Source organism: Melanotaenia boesemani, chromosome 13 (assembly GCF_017639745.1).
Source record: "Melanotaenia boesemani isolate fMelBoe1 chromosome 13, fMelBoe1.pri, whole genome shotgun sequence".
Taxonomy (NCBI): Eukaryota; Metazoa; Chordata; class Actinopteri; order Atheriniformes; family Melanotaeniidae; genus Melanotaenia; species Melanotaenia boesemani.
The window spans coordinates 18,500,342-18,526,064 of NC_055694.1; the positions used below are offsets into that span (position 1 = coordinate 18,500,342).

The window sequence follows — 25,723 nt, forward strand, 5'->3', positions numbered from 1 at the left end:
TAAGATTCAAATTGCATGGGAAACAGGTAACCAGAGAGCACATTACCTGCCACAGGTTAACTTCACCCGAGCGTCTGTTTAGAGCTTCATCTGGCTCACTCTCACTTATTTGCTCACACTGCCGCTTTTGTACAGCACACAGAGAGGTGATTGAGCTGCCTTCGAGGCTCCGTGGCTCCCAGCCCCCTCTTCAGAGGACTGCTGTGGTTGTCCGGGGTGTGCCTACTCTGTTGGGCGGTTGTGACTGCACAGAGGACAAACAAATGTTGTTGCCTGGCAGGGGAACTGAGAGGCTCTCCTGTGTGAACCAGCTTTAGGGAGTCAGTCCCCCTGAGGCCAGGGTTTCCTTTAGGCGTGTTAAGGCTTCTGAAAACAGTTTCTGGTCTGTGATGGAAGTGGCTTGCATCAACAAGCTCAGGAGCTTGCATTGCAAGACAAATAGAGAAGTGTGCCCACTGTTTCAGGCTGTGTGCAGATTGTCCATTGATTATTCCTGGTCCACTTATCAGCATAATGGAAGTCATTCCTTAGATTTGCATGCATCACACACCTTCACCTATTGGGCAGCAGTTTCTGTTTGTCTCTGCTGAACATTTTTTTCTGATTCAGATAAGGCCTGAATTTGTCTTCTAACTTGCCACAAAGGCACCTTTCAATTCTTGAAAACACACCTGTTTTCTAAACCCATCTCCCCTGGCAAGCACAGGATTATCCAGTACTTAAAAATCAGTATATCCTTCAAATTGTTTAGATGCTGTGGAGCAGTCAGCATAAGTGGTTCTTTGCATTTTTCTCTGTATTTTTGTTTGTAGACTCTGTACTTTACAAAGTGTTCCAAACTATTGCTGGGAACACTTTATAGTCTGACTTCTTCTGAGAGTGCAGATAAGCTCTTCCGCTTTTTTTCAGTGTGCTTCTGCAGCTAATTGGACAAGTATGAACAACCTGGCAACAGAGAGGCTTTATTTAGTCTCAAACAACGGCAAGACCATCTGCACACACTGCTTGAAGAGCAGGCAGCTACTTGAACTATTTCTGATTAGCAGGTTTAGCTAATATTTTTTTTTTCTGCAATGTGTGATTAATTGGTATTTGCATCAAAGTTTAGAGTGATTATTTAGAATATTTCTGCAAATTTGGGCCATATGCACTAGCTGTTTAGTATGTAATGTGATGTACAGTATGATAAATTCATGCATGTTGTATCAGCTTTTGTAGACTTGCAGTTTTACCCTGCTTATAGTCAAGATGCTAGTTTCTTTGTCATTATGTTGTACAGAACTAAATCCACAGACAATTTAACTGTTACTGAGTTGTGGTTAATTTGATATGTAATGTCGGAGAGCTTTACATTTGCTTGTGATTAAAGGAGTTGATCCGGAGACTGCTGGCCTTATAATTTGAGCTAATTTGATGAAGCAGAGCTCTGAGGAACGTCAAAGGCTTGACACGTGAGTGCAGCATCATCATTACACAATGAGCCCTTTGAGTTTCCAAGGCATTATTAGGCTTCATCTGATAACCTTAGACCGCTGCCACAATCTAGACAGTGTGGCATGTTTCTCTTGTTTCCTCCAGGGTAAAGAAGTGACCTGTAAATTGACCAGTATTATGCATTTCAGCAGGAATAGTCAGGCTTATACAGTAGTTGGACTTTTGGAAAATTTTGCATGTGTTTAAATTTTAGCTATATTTAATTGTCTCTTTTGGAAATGACACTCAGATTTGCTGCAGTATAGGTGTGGTGCAATGATTTTATTCTCTGTCTGTGAGTTGCATGGCTGGCGGTACAGACGGCCTATTGAATGTCAGGATTATCAAGACCTATTGTGGCTCTAACATTCTCACAGGAAGTGTTTCATCACGGTTAATAGGTCAAACTGTATAGGTTAGGCTTCAGTAAAAGAGCAAGGCAGCCATAATGGGGCTTCGTCTTTGTGTCCATGTGAATAGATGGTACATTACTTCATTCTTTGGGAGTTACGCAAAATCACAGCAGTTATTGTATACCTTTGCAGTCCAGTCTAGAAATGTTGTATTCCTTAAATATGCACACCTTAATCCTGTCTCCTATGATGTCAGTTACAGAACAAGCATGCAAGTGAGGACCATGAAGTACAGCCAAATTTTTTTTGTTGTTTTTTACCACTTTGGCTCCTTTTCTTCCAAAACAGTGTGTCCTCATGTTAATGAGTAATTGATATGGCTAGGTGTAATTTAGCATTTAGGATGTGGCAGGGATTCTGACTGCTGTGCTAGTTATTGAGATAACATTTACTGATCACAATTCCAGCCTGTGTGACTATTTTTTTTTCAGGTTAAAAGATCTGTTTCAAAGAGAAGCATTTTTTAAAGCATCAACAATCTAACCCTCCTGTTCTACTGTGATTAAAGTACACAGTGCAGATGGCAGAACTGATCTGTAGATGGTTTGGCACTCATATTCTAGCCAAGTGATTTATCCTAGCCTACCTGTGGGGGAAATCACATGTTTATTAACCCTCTTCTCTCCAAAATGTTCTCCATCTTTTAGGTTTACATTTTGTTTATTGTTTGGGCATCTTACAGCAGATCTTAGGTGTCAAGCAGGGATTTTTGTTTATATTGTAACATCATACTCATCCCCACTTGCACACAATAAAATCTTGGCGAGTGCCTTTATTGTTTTGTCTGCTGCTCATTGTTTGACCTTGTGAGTAACTGAAACTGTGCCATGTCGTTACAGGATTACTTGTTATAGGCTTTATTTGCTGTGTAACAAGATTTCAAACCACTTCGTTTCTGGGTTGTGAGGACGTTCAGTTGCCCACCATCTCTGTCCATATAGTCATGGCATGCTATGTGGTTTTGAACCCCAACATTTGACTTATTTTATATAAAAACACACACAAATGAATTGTTTTTACATTTCTTACCATTTGTCTTTTTAGCTTCTCTGTTATGAATATGGTATTCTGTAGGCGTCATAATTTGCTGCCTTTTACATCGATGTAGTAAAATCTTAACTCTCCATCTAATATTCATTGTGGTGCTAGTAGTGTCCTTGTGCTTAAAATAGGATGGTAAGGAAGTGTAGTCCTTTTTTCTTGCAAATATAAGCAGTGGCCTAAAATGTATTTTTCATTTTTAACTTCACCTTTATCTGATAAGACTGTATTATTCCAGGGATAGAGACGTGAACTGAGAGGAAACCACTTTACTTGTTTTTTCTTAAGGCATCAGAAAAATAGCTAGTATAGCTTTGTCTGTCTTTTCAGAATTTATATTAAAATAGAGGTATATTCACCAACAGAATTAAGGGGTACTCCTATAATTATTGCCTTCTGTGTACCTTGAAGTAAGTTTAAAAGCAATATTTTCCATAGACAATTAAACCTGTACTTCTACTAGAAATAACTTTCCTCAAACAGCTGTGCCCTGGTATGTTTTAACATCTGATGAGTTAGTCCTCTAATTTCTGTTTTAGGTTGTACATTGGATGGAGCTTGAGTAAGATTAAATAAAAATGGGATTGATTTCCGACCTATTAAAGGACTTGCTGCTTTTGTCGTTTCTTTTTCTTTCTGTCATTTAACAGAATATTTTTCTGCTGTGGTTTCAAAGCAAATTTTTGATGGTTTTTTTTTAAAGCAACCTCTGCAGCAGATAATCAATACATGAGTTGATAGTTGAAAGGATTTCAGCTTACATGGGACACATCACTTTTATTTTAAAGTATGGTTAAAATAATTATTGCAGTATTGATTTATTTAATACTTGTGGTTGGTTGATTAATTTGATTTATCTTTATTGGTGTAATTTGAGAGCTAAGTCTGCATGTTATAATTGTGCTGCTAATGAGTTTGAGTGGCATCACATAGATTAGCTTATTAAGTTTAAATTAAGACAATGGAAGCTCTCCATGTGAAGAATCCTTCCTTGTCAGGGTGCATTATTTCAAAGCCCCTTTTCTAATCTTATTGCCCTAATTCCTCAGTCTTTTCATGTCGAAGCATATTTTCCCTCCCTCATTCCCTCTTAAGATTATTCTAAGTATGATTTGTGTATGCATACAACATTTTCAAAGAATACGATATCTGCATTTTTGAGAATGGCATCTTGTCTCTCTGTGTGAACAAATGTTATCTTCATTCACTGCGGGCAAACAGGGGATTGATGAAGCTGTCTTGTCAGAGGGCCTTGTTGGTAATTTCACACAATGCATCTCTGAATTTCATGCTTTAAAGAAAATGTTATAGATTTCATTTTCATGGTGTGTCTGAGTCAAAGGCGCTGTGATACCACCAGCACTGCACACTAGTACTGCAGTTTGAATTTAGTAAAGGACATGAGGCTCTGCTACGTCCGTCCTCATATTGACACTAACTCCACATTTTGCCATCTGTGAATGTATCTGTGTTAACTCTTGTTTCAGCTCATCTGTGCTGCCAATTTCAGACAATTGTTGGGAATTGGTCGTGCTCATCAGACTGTTTGTGTCACAGCACTAACTTTGTGACAAAGCAGCACAACCATATACCCCATTTAGCTTTATCCATGTTATCCATCCTGACATTTGATTTGTGTGTTTGTTTTCAATTGAAATTTGCAATCTAAGTACGCTTTCAGATTTGCCCATAGGTCAGTGGGAGGATATGCATTACACTAATGAGAAGAAACTGCTTTTAAGATGAAGGGAAATCAAATTTAAATAGATATGACTGGAATGATACTGGCAGGCATCTTTGTTAGTTCACCCGTTTTATCATTAGAATCAAGCTGAAATGATTTTCTTAAATCTACATTAACTTCTCTATTTCATATTGTGCCTCTCAGTGCTGGTTCTGGTTAAGCACAGCTAAGAGCTAAAGCCACAAACGATGCATGGACAAATGTGAGGCTCACATGTGACCCAGCTAACGCAACTGTGACTCTGTGGAAGCTAAAGCAGATTATTTTAGCAGTCTGGCCTGGCAATCTGTCTGAAGACATCCACCTCACTTCAGGTCACGAGACACTTAGCAAGGTGATTTGTTAGGCTTAATTCATTCTAAAATGCAGACAGGGATAGCAGTAATGTATTTGTATTGAACACTGCTTTTGCAAGACAGGATTTAACCAGGGATGTCAAGTAAGGGCAAGGTTTCATGTACCTCTTCAGAATGTGTTTATGTAACCTGATATTCTAGATTAAGTAAAAAATGTTTGAGTATAATGAAGGTCTTTCATACAGTGGAAAATTATGAGACAACATTTCAGTGTTCTCATGTTCTTTTCACCTAAAGTAACATCATCTCTATCAAGTCATGCCGTGAAATCAGAGGCTGTTTTGTAGATATCATGCCCATCTTTCTCAGCTCATTTTCCTCTTACCTTTCCACAGTCAAATATATTATTTATGCAGAAAAATACTCCCAATAAATATGAATTCTAAAGCTATACCTGCTAAAATAAGCATTTCAAGCCATGTTTTTCAAGCAAAGCTTACATTCAGAACATAGTGATTTTTAAAGCTGCTTTCACTGAGAGGTTTTTAATTGTGCTTGAAAATTGTAACTTGGTGCCTTGTGACTACTTTCCTTCAGTGTGGGATATCTCTGTTGAAACAGTCTCAGTCATATTGCTGATTCATTATGATGCCCACATTATACCATCGCTTGCAAGTAGGTAATTAATTTACACTGAATGTGTAATCACTGAGAATTACGCTAAATTATGTGATGACACAAATACAGTTATTTGCTTCGCTGAAATTGGATTTAGTGTAGTGCTGTTTCATGTAATCTGAAAACATTTCTATGATTTCTTTATACTCTGCCCGGTTTAATGTGATGTGGTTGCTATTAGAAGCTCATAACATGACTGTAACACAGACGGCATTAATGAACATGAAGCATTCTGTTCTCTGTTGATGAGTGTATGATGCTGACTCTTTCTACGACATAAAAGGGTTGTGGATTTAGTTAGGATTAATCTGTTGTGGCGCACACTAAGAATATTACTTAAACTGCCATTAATGCTTAATGTGTTGTTTAGTTCATCATATAAAAACATGAAATTGTAAATAAAATGTCCTTTGAGTCAGCTGGTGAGAAAAATCAAATACACCTTTTTTTTATTATTTATTATTTTTTTATATGTTAATTGTGTAAGTTGAAGTAATGTGAGCTCACATGTAACAACAACCTTTGCTCTGGCAGCTCAGTGGATTGATTAATTGGATGCCTGTTTTCCGTTAGTATATTATTAGCAATAATTTACTAAACTACCTTTGACAAAACTAATACTAGATGATAATTACCACATAATTTATTGTCACAGATTTTTTTTTTTTTTTTTTGCTAAATATGGTTCATGTGTATGTATGCATTCCCATACATTAAAGCTTTATTGTAAGCAGCAAAGAAAAAAGTTCAGCTACCTTTCTACAAATCCAAGTTCTTCCTTTAATCTAAAACTAAGCTGTCCAAAACACATACTTGTCTGAATTCTACCTGCCTTAGTTGATCCATAACTCCTTTGATAAGTGTGACAACTCAGACGTTGCATTTGTGTCAATTAATCCAAAAGGAAGTTGTCAATTAGCATTTAGCATGAACTGATTATGGGTTTTACATAACTGAAACATAACCTTGTTAACTATAGATTATGTCGCTGTACAGTTTCCTACGTAACATTTGGCAACGTTATTGCGCTGTGGCCAGTGATTTCCTGCCATTGATTCTCAAGGCTGTTGCAGCAGGTTATTGTTAGCATGTGTTAGCTTCAGTGGATGGTCAGGTCATATCAGATTAACCAGAATGTTAACATTGCTTGTTGAACTTCTGAGTTATGAACAGTGAGCAACAAAAAATAGAGCTGTTGTAAACAGACAAAGAAAGATAACTTTATTTATAAAGAGTATTTAAGCTGTTGGCCAGCGAGGCACACAAATTAAAAATAAAAGCAAATAAAGGCACACACAACATATGTAAAAAGAAACACAAATAAAACACAAACATAAAACAAAGTCAACTATTGCACATCAAGAAATGCTAAAGAGTAAACGTGCATCTTTAGCTAACTTTTAAAGGTCAGGTCATGCAAAAAGTCATGATTTCTTCATGTAATACTATCCCTCAAAAAAAATTCAAAACACTGTCACAGACTGATGTGAACTAGGTTTTCTTTTTGTGTGTAGTCCAGTTACCTCACTCAGTGTATCTGTTCCCCACAGTGGGCTGTCAGCCACAGTTAGCATCATGTTTGCAGATCAGGGGCACAGGAATGCCATCACCTCTTCTCACTCTGGAGTAAGACTGCATATTGCCTGTAAGGGAGCCGCATCTCTCTTGCATCAATACTGTTTTCTGACCTGGCCCAAATGTGTCACTCACTACAGCATTTTCCGCTGCCACCAGCTACATCTAAGCAGTAAAATCCTGTCTGCTGTCGGGATACTTCCTAGGCCAATGGGCGCACTCAGTCATGAAGAGCCCAACTCCTGCAGCACAATGTGGTCTAAGAATCAAACTCAAACATCCACTGACACCAGCTGTAGTCTCTTACAATTTTACTGTCGTAGAAAGTATGATCACGGAGTCATCCTGAAATAATTTGGTCTCTTTCTTTACTTTTAATAGTGTAGTACATAACATGGTAGATATGATTTGGAAAATTTAGCAATGCTAGTTTTAGTTCTGTCTGCAGTGATGCACGCTCTTAGTCCTCATTTACTCTTGGTTGCCTGCTGCTGCTGCAGGTGATCCCTTCATTTTCTGCAGAGCTTCTAAAAATAGCATTAAAAGCATCCCAAGCCTCATTAAAAATGTATTTACCCTGCATGGGGGAAGGGACGAGATAAAAGTCAAGCTAACAGTATGAGCAAACAGATATGAGAAGAGATAATTAAAAGCACAAATAAAAAATGCTAATTGCTACATAGTGTCATTAAAGCAAGTTATTGTCATTAAGATATTTAGTCTTGGAGTAAAAAAAAAAACAATACCATAAGAGATTTTGTGTAATAAACTAACATATTCTCTCTCTGTTTCTCACAGTCAATAAGCACAAACCATGGATCGAGACAACATATCACGGGATCGTGACAGAAAACGACGACAAAGTTCTTCTGGACCCTCCTCTTATTGCACTGGACAAGGACGCTCCTTTACGCTACGCAGGTGAGAGAGAGAACGTTTAATGCTGCTGCTGCTCCCTCAGTGATCTTAAGACTGTACTGATATTGACTCTTTAATCATTTCACACAGTTAAAGAGAAAGGCGTATCACTCTGTATCTATAAACTTTGAATAATGTACATTTCACAGACATTTCAAGGACATTGATGTGTACTTTTAAAGGCATACGATCAAATTGCTAATAAATTATGCAAGAGCTGAATTAATTATTCTTAACAAATGAAATAGGACAGCTGCATTTAACATGGAAGTAAAACCTCTAATCTATTCTGAGCATCATACTTTGAAATCACAAGTGCGTCATGGTTAATGTATGAAGGTCTTGCTCCCTGCAGCGCATTTTATTATGTATAACTCTTAATTCATCGTGTAATAAAGGTTATGTCTGAGATAAACTATGTTTCTTTAACGTATCTAATGGCCACTGACTCAGCTGCGAAGAGAGCACGAACTGTCAAATCTTCCTTTATTTTTTAATTTACAGTTGAACTTCTGGTGGCACATGTGTTGACTCAAAAGTGTTTTGATCATTAAATTTTTATTACTCTGCTTTCATTCTAAAAGGCAGCTGGCTGCCATATCCTCCAGACTGGCCCTTTTGATAAACAGATAAAAATACTTTTTTAGGTCTTTTTTTCTCTCTACAAGTGCAGAGTCACAATTAGAGTGCTTTATGAACGAAGGCCACATTGGCTCTGGGGGTTTTTAATCACATCAGGATTGACTTTGGCCAGAATTCAAAGCACTACCACACTGGAAATGATTTTCCACCATTTCACATCACATGAGTGATTCCTTTTTTTTTTTTCTTCTTTTTTTTTTATCTGCAAGTCTTCACATTCAGTGCGCTCACTCACTTTAGATTGCTTTAACCTCAGATTAGTACTCCTGATTTAAAGTGAGAGGTTTTTAAATCCACGTGTCAACTAGAGGAGACGCCAAATGTGCTATTTTTCATAAAATCTGGTGAAACTTTTCAGAGCTGCTCAGCATTGTAGTTTTTAAGGGGAACAGCCTCAACAAGAGGCCCAGGAATTGAATAACATGACCATTCTCTGTGTGATGTTTGTCTCCTTTCACAGCGAATTAGCTCTGAATATGAAGCTTGGTGTTCCCACTTCTTTCAGCTGGGCCTCCTCTTTTGATGAGGTTTGCAAATGCGTGTCCCTGTGAACTTGCTCTCTCTGGAGGCAGAGCGAGCAGTCTGGCTTCACGTGGCAGCAGGGGTGAGCTGCTCTGTCATGCCAGATTCCCTGCAGTTGGTCCATCTGTGGCAACTAAGAGGGTTCACTGTTAAGCTGACCCACAGGCCATTCAGAGGTCCAATCACAAGCCTTTTAGTCAGCTCAGTGTAAACAGGTGAATCTTTACAATAGATGAAGAGGTGCTGTGTGTTAGTGTGAACATGAGGCTGATGAGCGGTGGAGCTGGTGTCAAGGTGTATTTTTCAATGTATCTGTAGTAATTTTAGGCTGATTGGAGCTTAAGTGTTTGAAACCAAAGCTCTTTAAAAATGAGCACAGTGTTCATGGATAAATGTGCTCTAATACAAGAGACACAGAGCAGGAGCAATTCACCCTCCAGAGGAATAATAGATGAGGCAAAAGAAAAAAATGTCCTTGTTTCGGTAAACCGTTCTTGCATGTGGATTAGTATATTGACTTTAGTGGCTATGTGAACATTCAGAATATTATTCACTGTAATTATTTTTAGCATTAGAAATTAGTATCACGCTGGTCAAGACAAAATATTTCCATACATGATCATGGCTGAGAGGCCTGTGAGGCTAATGAAAGGCTCAGAAATTCCTGAATCTGTGGTGTGTGGTCATTAGAGGTGCCATGACCACAGAAACCATAGATTCTTCTGTGTGATGGGCCTAACTGCAACCCTCTTCCACATGAAATCCATCTATCAGCTGTACCTGCCAGTCCTTCATAATGTGAAATTTATTCTTAAATGTGGAGAAGATGAAAATTAAGTAAGCAGACTCTCCTGAGTCTGTAAAAGAGGTATAAAAAGGTACTAAACAGAAAAGCTGTCACTTTATTGTCATCCTCTCTTTATGTATATATTTTTCATCATTCTTAAATAATGTGAATTTTTCATCCACAAAATGTGTCATGAACATGAAGATGTTGGGACAGCCCCTTCAAAACTTGCTGCAGCTAGAACACAAGGTTTTATTGACTGATTGCAACTTGATGTTGTGACACTTAAGTAGGATATTTATAGACTTCGACAAACAAGAAGGACTCTTTTCCTTTTTTTTTAACTGACTCAAAACCCTCTGATTGTGAGCTTTTCTAATAGTGATTTTGTAAGGCAACAGCTTGAGTATGTCTCTTTTTTGTCCTCTATGTGTCTTCTCTGAGCTTCTAACTCTTATCTGGGTTTATCTTCTCTTCCCTCCTTGTAGAGAGTTTTGAGGTGACCCTCACTGAAGAAGGTGATCTTGGGCTTTTTCTTCTGCCTTATTCTTAGTTGTTATTATTAACCCACTAACGCAAAACAGCATCCACACTTTTACACAGAAACTCCTGCCATGCTCTGTGATTTCCCCATTTGGTTTTTCAACTTTGTTCTTTTTTTTTCTCACCCTGGATTTTTTGGAGTTCCAACAGCTGGATGAAAAGTGTGATGTGGGGCTGACTGTTCTTAGAAATATCTGTGCATGAGACATCCATTGCAGTTTGCAGACCCTAACAGTTTTTCAGCTGTCACCAGGAAACAAAAAGCTGCTTACAAACAGGAGTTTGCTTTAACTTTTTGTATTCACTTTGAATTTAACACATAGAAAAATGAGGCAGTTTTTGACACAATTAATGATGAAGTCAAATCTAAAAGCCTGCATGAGACATATCTTCTAGCCTCTCAACCATCATTACATGATTGGAGCCTAAACTGACTCTTGTATTGGAATTTTAAAAGGGAATGTGTATTGTAAATTTGAGCATCTTAAACAAACTAAGCATAATTATCATGACCTGTAAAATATCTAAGCAGTTAGAGTCACTCCTGTAGACTTCAAATGAGATTGCTGAGATTGTTAACTAATGCAAACTCTCTTTGCTGCAAAGTTTTTGTTCTTGCATTTTTGCCTCAGTGGATCTCTCTTGAGTTAATTTTCCGCCACTAATCTCTACCATTAGCATGGCTGCAGTTCTCATTTGATGTGGATGTCAAGCAAGCTGATATTTCTAACCCCAGTTCTCATCCAGTGCTTTTTGTTTGAATACTGTTATTGTACTGGTTTAGTTCTCTATAATTTCATGATTTTCTTTGAATTCATTTTGCAGTCGTTTTGGGTGAGAGGCGGGCAAAATTACACAGGAAGACTTTCTTCAATTGTGCAAAACTATTATAGGAGGTGTTGGATGAGGTTCAATTTCTTTCACAGATTTTTGGTGTTTTGATGGCTGAATTGGTGCCGTATCACCTTATCACAGTGCTCTCTATTGTTAATAATATTTTTTATTTATCTATCTTTTATGTTGAATATGATTTTTCACAAGATTAAATATTGTTTCTCATAATATAAGTTGTAACGTAATGATCCTCGCTTTAATGCTGTGCTTTTTGTACTTACTTTTTGAGCTTGGTTTCATGACTTTGATTCAAAATATACACTGAGTACTCCTGTGAAATGCCTGTCCACGTATTTTCTGTTCCGGCCTGCATGAATGGATGCAATGTTTTCAAGTGGCTTGTTTAAATACACTGACAATATATCCCACACCACAACTACTCACCCATATGACAGTGCGTTTTGGCTTCCTCCACAGACACCATGCACCTCAGCCTACAACTCCCTGGCTCCCAAAATCTGTGGCTGATATTTATTAATTTATTTTTTATGTTTGAATGTATTTCTTTTTTTTAGTTGACAACATACTTTTCTTTTTATCATTTGAAATTGAAATGTCACAGCTCTTTCTCATTATTCTGAGCAAATTCTGTTTTGACTTTCAACGTGTTCAGGTGAGATTTGCGGCTTCAGGATCCACGGGCAGAATGTCCCCTTTGAAGCAGTGGTCTTGGACAAGTCCACTGGTGAGGGGGTTATCAGGGCCAAAGATAAGCTGGACTGCGAGCTTCAGAAGGAGCACACCTTCACCATCCAAGCCTATGACTGTGGAGAGGGTCCTGATGGTGCCAACATGAAAAAATCCCACAAGTAAGTCCACTGAATGAGAACTGAATATTATGATTATACAATTTATGATAAACACATACTTAAGTATTTGTTAAGCCTAAGAATGTCAGGTTTGACGTCACAGAAAATGACAGAATCAAATTTTCAACATACATTTTGATTTTGGATGACTCCTGACACATTAGATGGTTAAAGCCTCTCACAAACTATCTACTGTACACAAGACACGCTTTGAATGGTGAGAAATTTGAACAGACCTTGTCTGTTATCATCTGATATTCTGTGTTCTAAATGATTATTAATGAAATAATTGTTAGATTAAATGACCTTGAAAGCCTGTAATGAGTTCTTCCTTGGTGAGCTTTTTAGTGACAACACAGAAAATATTCAAACACAAGAGATGCTGTTTAGCTACTTGACTTGTTTCCAGTGATTTCTCATCTGCGTTCCAGTAACAGATGAGGCAGAATAACAGAAAGGAATGAACTTCTTTCCAGTTTGTGTGATGTCATGTTTATTCCTCTCTTACTACAGTTTGTAGTAACTTACGAAGACCTGAGCTTTGACGTTGTCTGTATTTTTATTTCTCCTTGCTATTTGGGATGAGTAATAGGTGTAAAATCTAATAAGATCTTATAAATATAAAACCTAAACATTGCCGTTTATCAAGAAGTAGTGTTGAGAACACAAACTCACAGCATCAATGTCCATTTCATTTTATTTTTTTTCCAAACTCCAGGTGCAAAAGTGGCAGTAGTTACCTATTCAAAGAGAGTAATCACTAAATAATCATTATTTGATGTTGATACAGGCTCAGAGCACAATATTCTGATGTTAGAAAAAGTATTTTTGCTAATTTCATCGCTGAATATCCAGCTGACAGAGTCCTGATGGTGTTATCTCCCTTTCAGGGCGACTGTCCACATCCAAGTGAACGACATCAATGAGTATTCACCAGTGTTCAAGGAGAAGACCTACAAGGCCACTGTTATCGAAGGGAAGAAATACGACAGCATCCTGAAGGTGGAGGCAGTAGACGCCGACTGTTCCTTCCAGTTCAGCCAAATTTGCAACTATGAGATCGTGACCCCAGATGTGCCATTTACTATTGACAAGGATGGTAAGGACCTTCACAACGTGTCCTTGTTTCTTAGCCTGCTGAAAAAAATCTGCAGCTTGTACCATAGAGCCTGGATCGTATTGGCACACATCACAATGTGTATTGATCTGTGCAAACAATGATGTCTCATTTAGAATTCACCACAAAGTGTTGGCTTGCAAGACAATGTCAGCCTTCTAGAAATGTCACCAAGTTATTAGTGATTTGTGAAGGACTCTAGGATTTATCTTTGTACCTTGTTAAACATAATAGCAGATCCATCCATCCATTGTCAATAAGCACTTAATCCCATTCAGGGTTAGGGATTGGGTTACGGTTTGGAGTGGCAGCTGGAATATTTCCCAGATGATATCTGGTAAGAGGCAGGGTAAACCCCAGACATGTCATGAGTATAACAGGGATAAATAAAGTAAGATATAGATTATATAGGATATAATATAAGGATATAAGATATAGAGATCCAACAAACATGAATATTTTGTCTTTCATCTAAAAGACTTCATGTTTTGGTTCCTGTCAGATTGAAACTTTTTCATACCTGCTGCCATTTTGATTATTATTTATTCCTGTTTTAAAATGGTCCAGATACTTAGATTCTCTCTCTCTTTTTTTTCTTTACTCAGGCTTCATCAAGAACACAGAAAAACTGAGTTACGGAAAAGAGCACATGTACAAGTTAACTGTGACAGCCTACGACTGTGGGAAGAACCGAGCCTCTGAGGACGTGCTGGTCAAGATCAGTGTCAAGCCCACCTGCAAACCCAGCTGGCAAGGTATCAAAGATCCCCTCTTCATGCTGTAGCCAGCTTGTTTAGGTGTGTCTCTTCTGAACAAAAGGGACCGACTGATGAGGTCCAGACAGGCTACCATTGTCAAACGGATTATATAACTCTTTTAGACTTCAAGGCTTTTATCACATCTGAAATCCTTTCTAATGAGTAGTTACTATTACCAAGCCCTGTGTTTACCATTCACCTTCAATCAGTGCTCTCTTGACAAACATCTTTTTATTCTCTTCTTTCTCTTTCTTATTTTTTCAGGCTTCAATAAGAGGATTGAATATGAGCCTGGCACGGGTAGCCTGGCTCTTTTCCCTAGTGTGCACTTGGAGACCTGTGATGAGCCAATCACCTCTATCCGAGCCACTATTGAACTGGAAACCAACCACATCGGGAAAGGCTGTGACCGGGATACGTATTCTGAGAAGTCGCTGCACAAGCTATGTGGTACATAAGTGCTCAGCGGGAACTGGAGTTTCTTTTTGATAAATCAAAGTACTCATAATAATTGTTTCTAACCATCTTTGTTCTTCAGGAGCCAGCTCTGGCAGTGTGGAGCTCCTTCCTGCACCCAGCAGCTCCGCCAACTGGACCGTAGGTCTGCCCACCGATAATGGCCATGACAGCGACCAGGTGTTTGAGTTCAATGGCACCCAGGCCATCAAAGTTCCTGATGGTTTGGTGAGCACCAGCCTGAAGGAGCCTTTCACCATCTCAGTGTGGATGAGGCACGGCCCTGGGGCCCATGAGAAAGAGACCATCCTCTGCAAGTCCGACAAAACAGGTATTGTCTCTCAAGATGGGTAAAGTCTCTTCCTGCCATTCTGTCTGATCCAAACATGCAATTAAAATGTGTCTCTTCAAAGTGAGCGCTGATCCTTCAAATTGGAAAAAAGCATAGAGATGACAGTAACAAAATATTTGTGCTCCGTTTGTGTTTCAGATTTTCCTGACAGGGTTGTTTACTTCATAAATATCAAATTGTGTGTATTAACACTTTAAAAAAGATTACTTAGTTTATCTCAAAAGTGTGATATTAAGATATCTGGTGTCTACTGAAGAGGTCAAACCTGTAATAAGTTATTTCAGCAGCTCAGACTCATTACTGCTGCACATATGGTGTCTATAAGTACGCCTCTGATTTATTCATTTATTTTAAACTTCTGGTTATAATCAGCGTTTGCTAAACCCATGTGTGGAAACACATTTCCTTTTATATTTTCTTAACCACCTTCTGTCAGTGGTTGTAAATTCTATGCACAGTCAAAAGCTTCTTGATCTTATTGACTGTAAAATCTTTGGTGTGGTCAATGAGGAGGCGGCAGTTCATCTGCTTCAGCACGGCTGCTTATATAAGAGGGATTACATCAGATCGGCTGTGCCCTGGACAGGATGCTCTCATACCCGTGATCTCAGCACACCAGTCATGACCTCCATTCAGCAGAGTCACATAAACATGACTCTCACATTCATGGCCTCACATTCTGGGAAACTACCCTTTCAAATTTGACGCTTCAGTGAGCACAAAAGAGGTTTTAAATATTATGTTTTCAAATTATCAATCAGGATAAATAACTATGTTTATAAGGGTTTTAATGTCCTCTTACATTACTGCAGACTTTATAATATTTTCCTTTAGTATTTGTTTAGTATTTTAGTAGAAATTATAGAATTGAATTTAATTAAACAAATATGAATATTAGGACATGTTAGAGTTTTATAGATTAGATGAGTCAGCTGATAAATGATATCCAGTCATCCATATTCACATAAACAGTTAAATGTTTACATTTAAGTCATTTTTTTACTCTAATTTTCCTCTATCCCCTTCTTCTCTGCAGATATGAACAGACACCACTACTCCCTCTACGTCCACAACTGCAGGCTTATCTTTCTCCTACGCCAGGATCCATCGGAGGCAGAGAACTACAAACCAGCTGAGTTTCACTGGAAACTCGACCAGGTGAGCTGCTTCTGAAACCAGATATTGCACAAGTTTATATGAATAGCTCGTGACCCAAATTTCTTGGCAGTGAGAAAACTTCTCTTTTCAGGCTTTCATTTTCTTTGTTGTTTTTCTTTTACAGGTGTGTGACAAAGAGTGGCATCACTATGTCCTCAATGTGGAGTTCCCCACTGTTTCTTTGTTTGTGGATGGGACAACCTTTGAGCCCTTCCTTGTTACAGAGGACTACCCACTGCACACCTCCAAGCTCGAAACTCAGCTTACCATCGGGGCCTGTTGGCAAGGTAAAATTTGTTATATGAAAGAATATATGTTAAAATATATGTTGACTCTGTCTGAAATGGAGATTCAACATGAAGAAAATTGTAAGTTCCTCTTTTATGCAGCTGATTCTCTTCCTCTGATGGTTAAATTTGATCTTGTATATTATTTCATGGTTAGACAGTACTATGTTAACTATTTCTTGGATTCTCAAACGATGCAGCATGACCTCATATGTAGCATCTGAATCTCTCCTGCAGTTCCTCAACCTTCCTTCCTGTCTCTCCCTGCTCTCTCGTTTCCATCCTTTACAGAAAATTCAGGACATGACAATGACACTGAGACAGTCCCTGAGCCCACCTCAGGTTGCTCAAGTCTTTCCCTTACTGTTCAGATATGTCCATGTGTCCACAGTATCCCACCATGCTAACTGCATCATCATACCATTGTGACTAGAATGAGACTTAATCATTCTAGATAAAAAAACAAACAAATGAACATTTAGCTTTTCTTTGTATGTTATGTGCAGCATGAAAGATTATTTGTAATTTGTGTGATGTGCTGCACTCTGGCTTTTATAGTTTTTGTTTAAATCATCTTCCATTTATTTGCTTTTCATCAGATAAACCAGTAAATCAGAAATAGAAACATAATAAGCACCAAACACTCTGACCTGGCTGCAGATTTTTGACCACAGTGGCTTCTTTTTTTAAGACTTTGTCCTTTGAGTTGGAAGCTGTAACTTCTCTATATCAGATAACAAACACGTGTCCCTGGGTAATTGTATGACCTTGAGATGCAGAGTTTGACACTGACCCCTCCAGAGATACCAGTTTATGCTCATTTTTTATTAGCAGGAAAATATGAAATAGTTGTTAAAATACTAATGTAAAGTTCAATATAACAGATTACATTTGCATGTTCTGAGTATTTTGCAGTACTGTAGGTGGCTTTTTTTGTTTTTGTGAGAGTGGATTTCAGATTATCCCCTCTTTGAGTTTCATTTTGTGTGTTTTTTTTCCACGGTAAGGCACCAGTTCATCCCATTAATGTGAATGTTGCATGTGCTAAAGGCGTGCATAAGCTCATCCATCATTTGCCTGTCTTGTCCTCTGGGCCTCAGGCCTTGTAAGGGAACACATACTAACTTGCATGAACTCTATTCATGCCAGCTTTGCTCACTGAGACAGCATGCTTGAATAGTCACCCCTGAAAAGGTCAAATTGGCAAAATGTACTCTAAAGTAACTATTGTTGTGCTTTTGTTGCTGTTTTCTCCTCCTCACCCTGTGCTGACATAACCAGGCGGAAATGCTCGAATGGCTCAGTTTTTCCGAGGGAATCTTGCAGGGCTGATCATCCGCTCTGGCAAGCTGGAGAACAAGAAGGTGATCGACTGTCTGTACACTTGCAAAGAAGGACTGGACGTACAGCTGCCTGAGGAGGTAGCTTCAGCTGTCAAGGTGAGGGGAAAGTGTCTCAGTCAGGCTGTATCTAAGAATGTTGGTGCTATCAAAAATGTGCTTAAACACAACTGTACTCTAATCTTCTGTCATAGGTCACATTTATCTGTGAACTCTGATAAGATAAAAAAAAGTGACTAGATAGTTTTTTAAGGTCTGAAAAGTGGAGATTGGGAGGGTAAAAACACAAGCTAGCTCTTGTTGTATTGGTCATTTCCTAACTCCTTTGGATTGATCTTTATTACAAAGTGTCAGATATTTAATCTAAAGAGCCACGCTATTAACAAACATGTCTTTTAGTACAAACATGGTTACACCAAGTGGAAAGGCAACTAAGAGGGCAAACAGTACTTTGCCGTAATACATTTGTACTCTGGGCAACCAAAAGTGTTCATTCATTGCTTCTACAAGCCTGTTTACCAAATTACCATTATTCCCCCGATGGGTGCAAAATTAATCAAGAGGGACCCAAAATGATATTTTGAATGAGGTATACTTTAACTGAGGTAGTATATTTCAGGTGTCCACCTGCATGGTTTGTAGAAAAATATTGTGTGTAACTCTGAATTAATGACAGAAGTCAGCTTGTCACAGGTCTCAAGACAAATGTATTATATTCTTTTACAGTCTTGCCTCAAATCACACAAACTATCACTTTGTTTTCTTCTGTCAGGTGGAGTTCAACCCCAACCAGTCCTCTCTGACCATTGAAGGCGACGACATTGATGCTTTTGACAAAGTCATGCAGCATATTTCCTACTTGAACTCCCGGCAATTCCCGACCCCTGGCATCCGGCACCTTCGCATTGCCACCACTGTCAAGTATGTAGACTAGACTCAACGTTTATCTGCTCCGTCTGTCCTGTCACCCAATCTGCCAGTTACATCAGTCTTATAGACACTCTGCTCTGTATGTAAATGGTTTAAGGTGGTCAAATAGGTCAAGCTTTCACTTCCTTTACTTTACTACTTGATGGTGTTTTAGAATGACACATAAAAGAGCAGTATATATATTTAAACTAAAATGTCAATAAAGGAAGACGTGGCATTTACTGATTTGATGCATGGGTATGAAATTATTTTTTTAGTTTTAATACTTCCAAAATAGTTTTCTGTGGCTGAAACAGTGACAGTTTTAGTTTCACATTTGTTCTCCTTTACATCAACAATTAATGTAGAGAAAGAAATACAGCAAGTATTTTATCTGTAATGTTGCCCAGGACGTAGTGTCCAGGTGGAAGTCTTTAACTTTTGTTTTCCTGCAAGTGAAAGTAAAAATGTGTTTTTGCTCTCACTTGTATGTTTAGTATTGTCCTTTTACAGTCTCAGAAAGCTTGGATACTGTGTTAACTCTAGTATGTTGCATTTACTGGACATATGTATGTTTTTGTCTTTTTTTTAAGTTAGGCATTTTACAAAAAGCTGCATTGGTTTCAAAAAGTAAAAAGAAACATCACTGTGTAGAATTAGGAAAGCAAAAGTGAAAAATTCATGGTGTTAAATTGTTATATTTTCCTCAGATGCTTCAACGAGGATGCCTGCGTATCGGTGCCAGATGCTGAAGGTTATGTGATGGTGCTGCAGCCAGAGGAGCCTAAGATCAGCCTTAGCGGCATTGACCACTTCGCCCGAAGTGCTGCTGAGTTTGAGAGCCAAGAAGGAGTGACACTTTTCCCCGAGCTTCGTATTGTAAGCACCATCACCCGTGAAGTGGAGGCTGACACAGAGTCTGATGCTGCAGAGGGAGCTGATGATGACCCCACAGGTAAAAGATGTGCACACTGGACATATAATTAGCTCTTATAATGTAAAAAGAAATAATAAAATATAGCTATATATGTTTTACTGGATTGTTTGTGTGGTTCAGGTCACATGTTTGGACATATTTTGAGTAATAGAAATTGTAGTCTTATTATTATGCAGGATGTTCCATGGTTTGCCTTGATTTAATTACCAGTAAGTCAGATACTGAATTGGCCTGCAGGAACAGTCAAGGTACAGCTGATAGCAGTTTAGGTAGACAGTAGCTGGTAATTTTAAGGATTATGCCTGGGGGATGAGGGGATTGGACAGACAAAGCAAGAGGGAGGGAGAAAAAGAAGAGATAAGTTGTTTATTTCTGGGAGTGGTCAGCGACCAGCCATGCCATCTGTCTGGTTTCTGTGTGAGTTAAGAGGAGACACATTAGAAATGCTCTGAGGCTGACACAGATACAGTGAGATACAATATCCTCTGGTGAACAGCAGGCCGTATGGACAAAAGGGCTAAGAGATCTGTTTCTGTTACCTGTATCAGCCTGCCCCACCTTACACCTTCAGCAAACAAGGGATGTAACAACAGATAATTAAGTCATTCAAAAGGAGCTTCCTTTGAGTCAAAAAGTGCAAAGTTTTTGTGCCAGAGATATTCATTTTTCCCATAAGAAAAGAGATACTATGTTTAAACATAACTGAAGAGTAAAATATTGTATTTGTATTCATGAACTGTTCCCTTTGTATATCTCCCTATTGATATACGGTACCACCTCAAAGTTTGTACACAACCACCTAATTTAATTTTGAATCATTTGTGTTTCCAGACTTTGGACTTTAGAGACAGTTCATGAAAATCTAAACGCCTCATAAGCTTCTGTTGACAGAAACAGACTTTCTAACATGCAAAACTATATTTTCTGTCAGCAAAGCTTTGGTCATGATTATAGCTGCCTGGTTGTATGTGGTTCATTAGCAATACTAGAATTAAATATGCCATTACATAGCAAAAGTGTCTAAATCTACTTTAACTGTTGAATTTAACCCAGACATGTTGGAGCAAACAAGGCCAGCTTTTATTGTTAGGCAATGTTCTTAATAACCTGGCTGCGTTGTCATATGTTGTATACTTTATTACATTACTCATCCTATTATCTGTTATGAGTTTTCTGTTTCCCTCAGCTCCCAGTCATTGGTTTCTAGGTGATTAATCTCTAAAGCAAGGGCACTAACATTTATCCGCAGCTCTGACAGATAAACATTTAGCTCTGTAACACAGAGTATGAACAGTGAACATTAGGAATTGTTTTTAAACAGATCTGTGAGAGGTGTTTTATAGGTGTGTGTTGCCAGATTTTGGTATAGAAATATGACATTTTGTTCACCTTTTCTAGTTTAACTCCACAATTAAAAAAAATATACATATTTGTGTTTCTTTCAGTCCAAGAGACAGTGGTGTCAGAGGAGATCATGCACAACTTGGACACATGCGAAGTCTCTGTGGTGGGAGATGAGCTTAACGGAGAGCATGAGAGCCTGGAGGTGGACAAGTCTCAGCTGCAGCAGCGTGCTTTAGAGATGAGCTCATCTAACCTGGGCCTTGTCATCAATGGTACAGACCTCAGCCATCACAAATCTAAAAATTTCATAGTATAGTGATAGTTTATGGTAAAGGACTGCATTATGCAAGAAGATATACAATTACATGTAAATAACAATATGGAATTATTTGTACTTAATATGTCATGGAATTTTTTGAGAGCCTTTTTAACACACTCTGGTGATAGCTGATGTTCCACCCTGTGCTTTCTAGGTGTGAACACCATGGCCAATTACGAGCAAGTCCTGCACCTTATCCGCTATAAGAACTGGCACACAGAGGCTCTCTTTGACAGGAAATTCAAACTAGTCTGCTCTGAGCTCAATGGTCGCTACATCAGCAATGACTTCAAGGTTGAGGTATGACTCAGCTGTTACATCACGTAACAGTGTGTGATGTGATGTTAAAATATGTTCTGATGATATTCATAGTTCTTTTGTTTTAATGGGGACAGTTCACCTAGAGGTTTCTGTTTTTATTCTTTCAGGTAAACGTGATCCACACAGCCAATCCTGTGGAGCATGCCAACAACGCCCTGGTGCTGCCGAACTTCATCAACCCTGTCCATCACGCCTCTGTGGATCTGTCTGGTCACAACTTGGTCAATGCTCATCAGGCCTCAGGTAATCAAACGCAAGAAATGGATGCCAAATCCAAAAGAGTTTGGACTCTAAAAAAATTCAAAAACTGTCGTTATTTACAAAAAAAAAGGGGTTCATAATGAAGTAGATGGTATCAGCATGTCTCACACAAAGGTTGGAAAAGTAAGTGGTACAAAGGAAACAGCTGGAGGAACATTTTGCAACTAATTAGGTTAACCGGCAACAGGCCAGCAACATGTCTTGCTCTGAAAACCACCTCAGAGAGGCAGAGTCTTTTAAAAGGTGAAGATGAGTAAGCAAAACAACCCGCACCTAACTGTAGAGCAATTTGAGAATAAGGTCAAAAGATTCATAGAATATGAAAACAGTTCTGTGTAAGTGGGACACAGTAAAAAATCTGCATTGATGCCCCTGACCTTTGAGCCTTCCAGTAACCCTTGATTAAATGTAAACATAATTCAGAAATGTTGTCATCCTTTCTGGACCTCAGCCCATTTATAGTAAACGCAGGCAAAATGGAAAACTGTTCAGTGGTGACAAATCTAATTCGTTTTAAAAATGATCATCGCTATATTGTTTGGACTAAAGAGGAGGTAGGAAAGGACTGACTTTTTATTGGACTCAAGTCAAAACTCTGCCCTTCTGATGGTATGGAAGTGTATTAATGCCTATAGTGCTAACAACTTGCACAACTGGAAAGGTCAATGCTCACAGATGCCGAAAGCCACATACAAATTTAGAACAATGTATACCCACACCCAGACGCAGACAATGCATTTACCGACAGACTTGCATATTTAAATAGGACAGTGTTACGCTGCATACTGCGTCTCATACAACATTGTGGCTTCATGGTAGAGGTGTCCAGGTGCTGAACTGTCATACCTGCAGTCCAGATAAATCACCAACTTACATTAGGCCAAAAACATTAGGTCCATGATGAATCTCAAAATAGAAAAACAAAGAGACATACTGCTGCCATCAAAATTCAAGATGAGCTAATCGTTTTTCAAGGCCGCCCAATAATACAGTCGCGTGTCCGTTAAAAGTTCATATACGGCATTTTGTTATGAGCTTATGAAAATTTTAATGAGAAGAAGAAAGGATAAAAATCAGCCTCAGTTTCTTTAAAAGAAATATTTAATTATGTTTGAAAAAATGTAACAATAGAATAGAAAAAAACTTTATTGTCATTGCAACAAAAGTGCAACAAAATTACTAATCATGACAAAAATTATACAAACTTAATGAAACGGGGATTCAGCTTTTTACACTATCAACACATGGGTTCATATCTGTTAGTATAAGCAGTAAATGTCATAATCAAACCAGTAATCTGCTTAATTGTGCTGTAGAAAAAGATTTACTCTGCAATGGTAAGCATTGCTACAGATGGATTACAGTCTATTAAGCAGAACTAGGACATGCATGAAACACTAGTTATCCTTTTTTTAAACTGCACAAGTTTAGGGATTACACTTGAGTGTGGTCTGTGACATTTGTAGAGGCGGTGCTCTGAGTACAACCTTTTATACCCTGGCCTCAGTAATCTTCTAGGCTGACAGGCTTACTAAGCCTGCCACCACACAAGGGAGGCCTTTTCCTTGTAATAAAGGGTGAAGTACATCAAGTTGATGGGGAACAAGTAAGGTAATTTAAAGAAAGACTTGGAGCTGCTGAAAGAATAAAAGTGTAGTTAATCACTGACGTACCGTGAAACTGCAGCCATCGAATGCCCAAGTGCCATTGAGTCTCGCCACATAAGGTTATAAAAAGGTTTTCATTTGTAAATAATTCCCATGTGTAGCTTGAACTATGTTCAGATCTAACCGGTTATTTTATGATTGTTGGTGTGTTTACATCCTTGCAGTGGTTCCCAGCGCCGCCACAATTGTCATTGTGGTGTGTGTGAGCTTCCTGGTGTTTATGATCATTCTGGGCGTGTTCCGCATCCGGGCTGCACACCAACGCACCATGAGAGATCAGGAGAACGGCAAGGAGAACGAGATGGACTGGGATGACTCGGCCCTCACTATCACTGTAAACCCCATGGAGGTAAAAAAAAAAAACAAAAAAAAAAACAAGCTTGCAGAAAGGCAAGATAAGTGAGATTTCATGGTGATTAGCCAGTGAAATGCTGCTGAATACAGTCTCACTTCTCAAAATATGCAGTTTCGTTGCCGCCTAGACAGCTTTTCATCAGCTTATGTATTCTGTATGAAAGTCTGACTGTGTCCCAGTTTTATCTGAGTTCTAATAATTGTCACTCCCTCTGGGGAACGGGAGGAGGGGAGTGTGACAGATATGTGAGTAGTATTATCTTTTAAAAAGAAATTAAATAACATATTTATATATTTTTGTCACTAGTTAGGTAGTGTAGTGGTGTCAAGGTCACAGTGTTATCAGGACTTAATGTTCTTGCACCAGCCAAGACAACAGTTTTCTCCTCTGGTACGCGTCAGCTTGTGGCTAGAGTCTAAATATTTTCATGGTGGATTCATTCCTTTCATTTAATATTTTATTTTTACTTTGCTTGAAGTCACAGTGCAGTGTTGCTCCAGCTACAAGCTTATCAGTTAATGAGACCACATACTCTTAAATATAAAACAAGTTCTTTAAAAAGCATCATTGAGCATCCAGAAATGCAGAATTCAGTATTAATGTTGGAGCATTGTTCAAAGAAAAATGAAACCACATAAAACTGGACAGAAATGAGAAGCTCCAGTCAAAATAAACTAAACAGGTCAAAGGCTTTTAACATGCCACACAACCAAATCAAATTTAAGCTCTTCTCTAATAAAGAGCTAAACAACTAAACAAATTCAATAAAAAGTAGAACCAGGACTTAGGAATAGTAAAACAAAAGCAAACACAAGCTTAAGGTGAATACTAATAGAGACTGTTAATGGGAAGACGACTGATCTGTCCTCTTTTTTGCTTTATAGGCTTTACATAGTCGCTTGCAGGCCCCCTCAGTAAACTAGTGATGAAGAGGAGAAAGAACAGTTTAAAGATTAAAAAAAAGGGAGGGAGGGATAATACATGTGAATACTGTGGGAATTTTCAGATAAAACGTAACCAGGTTGATGAGCTGTAACTAATAAAGTTAGTTTAATCAGACTGTAACAGAAACTTTCTCAGACTGAAGATCTGACGGCATGACTGTTTTCTGACATATTTTTTTAGCCAAAGGGACCTCAGGTCCTGATGAGCTGAAAGGCGTCATATTGAATGTTTTCATTTGTCAGTATTTGTTACGATCCAATCAAATATATTAAAAGTCAATCATAATGCCTGTATCACTATATGAATCATGTTAAATGGATTTCATGCTTTGACCTGATTGCGAGTTAAGGCTGTTGCCATGGTAATACGGGTTGCATTAGTACAAAATTTCAAACAGACCATGGAATAAAAAATAGTCATCTTGCTTTTTCCATGCATCAATGCTCATTATTATCAGGAGTTGTCAGACATGGACATTGAAACATTGTGTGCCACAGCTCTCATCTAACATAAAAAAGTCCAAGTGTTTAGCCACAGTGCTCTGGAGAGAAAAAAAAAGAAAACCTTTAAAATAGCTAAATCACTCCCAAAAAGTCAACAAATGGCAAGTGGCCTGAATACTACTAACAGGTGCAACCTGCAGGTCAATTGTCATGGTTACGTAGGGACGTAGTAGCATCTATTTGTCATCTGGTCAAAGCTTTGATTACTACAGAAGCATTGAAACCCCAAAAATAGAATTTAGGTCAACCCGACATTTTATGCGTTTGTCAGGCAGTTGATGATAGAGAGACGAGGAAAAGTAAGGAGGCAGAGATGAGGCGTGGCCTTCAACAAAGATTCTGTGGATGAACATCCCATA

General features: G+C 38.4%; 1 protein-coding gene across 4 annotated transcripts in view; it reads left to right on the forward strand.

Moving 5' to 3' along the window:
- Positions 1-25,723, forward strand: part of clstn1 (calsyntenin 1) — a 33,728-nt gene that overhangs the window by 4,634 nt on the left and 3,371 nt on the right. Inside the window, exons 2-18 of one of the 4 annotated variants that reach the window (XM_042004037.1) lie at positions 8,019-8,141; positions 10,578-10,607; positions 12,140-12,335; positions 13,226-13,434; positions 14,058-14,207; positions 14,475-14,660; positions 14,749-14,997; positions 16,055-16,176; positions 16,301-16,463; positions 16,755-16,805; positions 17,745-17,902; positions 18,576-18,724; positions 19,423-19,667; positions 21,095-21,265; positions 21,467-21,612; positions 21,741-21,876; positions 23,726-23,910. In XM_042004037.1, the coding sequence (XP_041859971.1) occupies positions 8,019-8,141; positions 10,578-10,607; positions 12,140-12,335; positions 13,226-13,434; positions 14,058-14,207; positions 14,475-14,660; positions 14,749-14,997; positions 16,055-16,176; positions 16,301-16,463; positions 16,755-16,805; positions 17,745-17,902; positions 18,576-18,724; positions 19,423-19,667; positions 21,095-21,265; positions 21,467-21,612; positions 21,741-21,876; positions 23,726-23,910 (2,669 nt within the window). The remainder of the gene's footprint in view (positions 1-8,018; positions 8,142-10,577; positions 10,608-12,139; positions 12,336-13,225; positions 13,435-14,057; positions 14,208-14,474; positions 14,661-14,748; positions 14,998-16,054; positions 16,177-16,300; positions 16,464-16,754; positions 16,806-17,744; positions 17,903-18,575; positions 18,725-19,422; positions 19,668-21,094; positions 21,266-21,466; positions 21,613-21,740; positions 21,877-23,725; positions 23,911-25,723) is intronic. The other 3 variants (XM_042004039.1, XM_042004038.1, XM_042004040.1) reach the window with 3 other exon arrangements.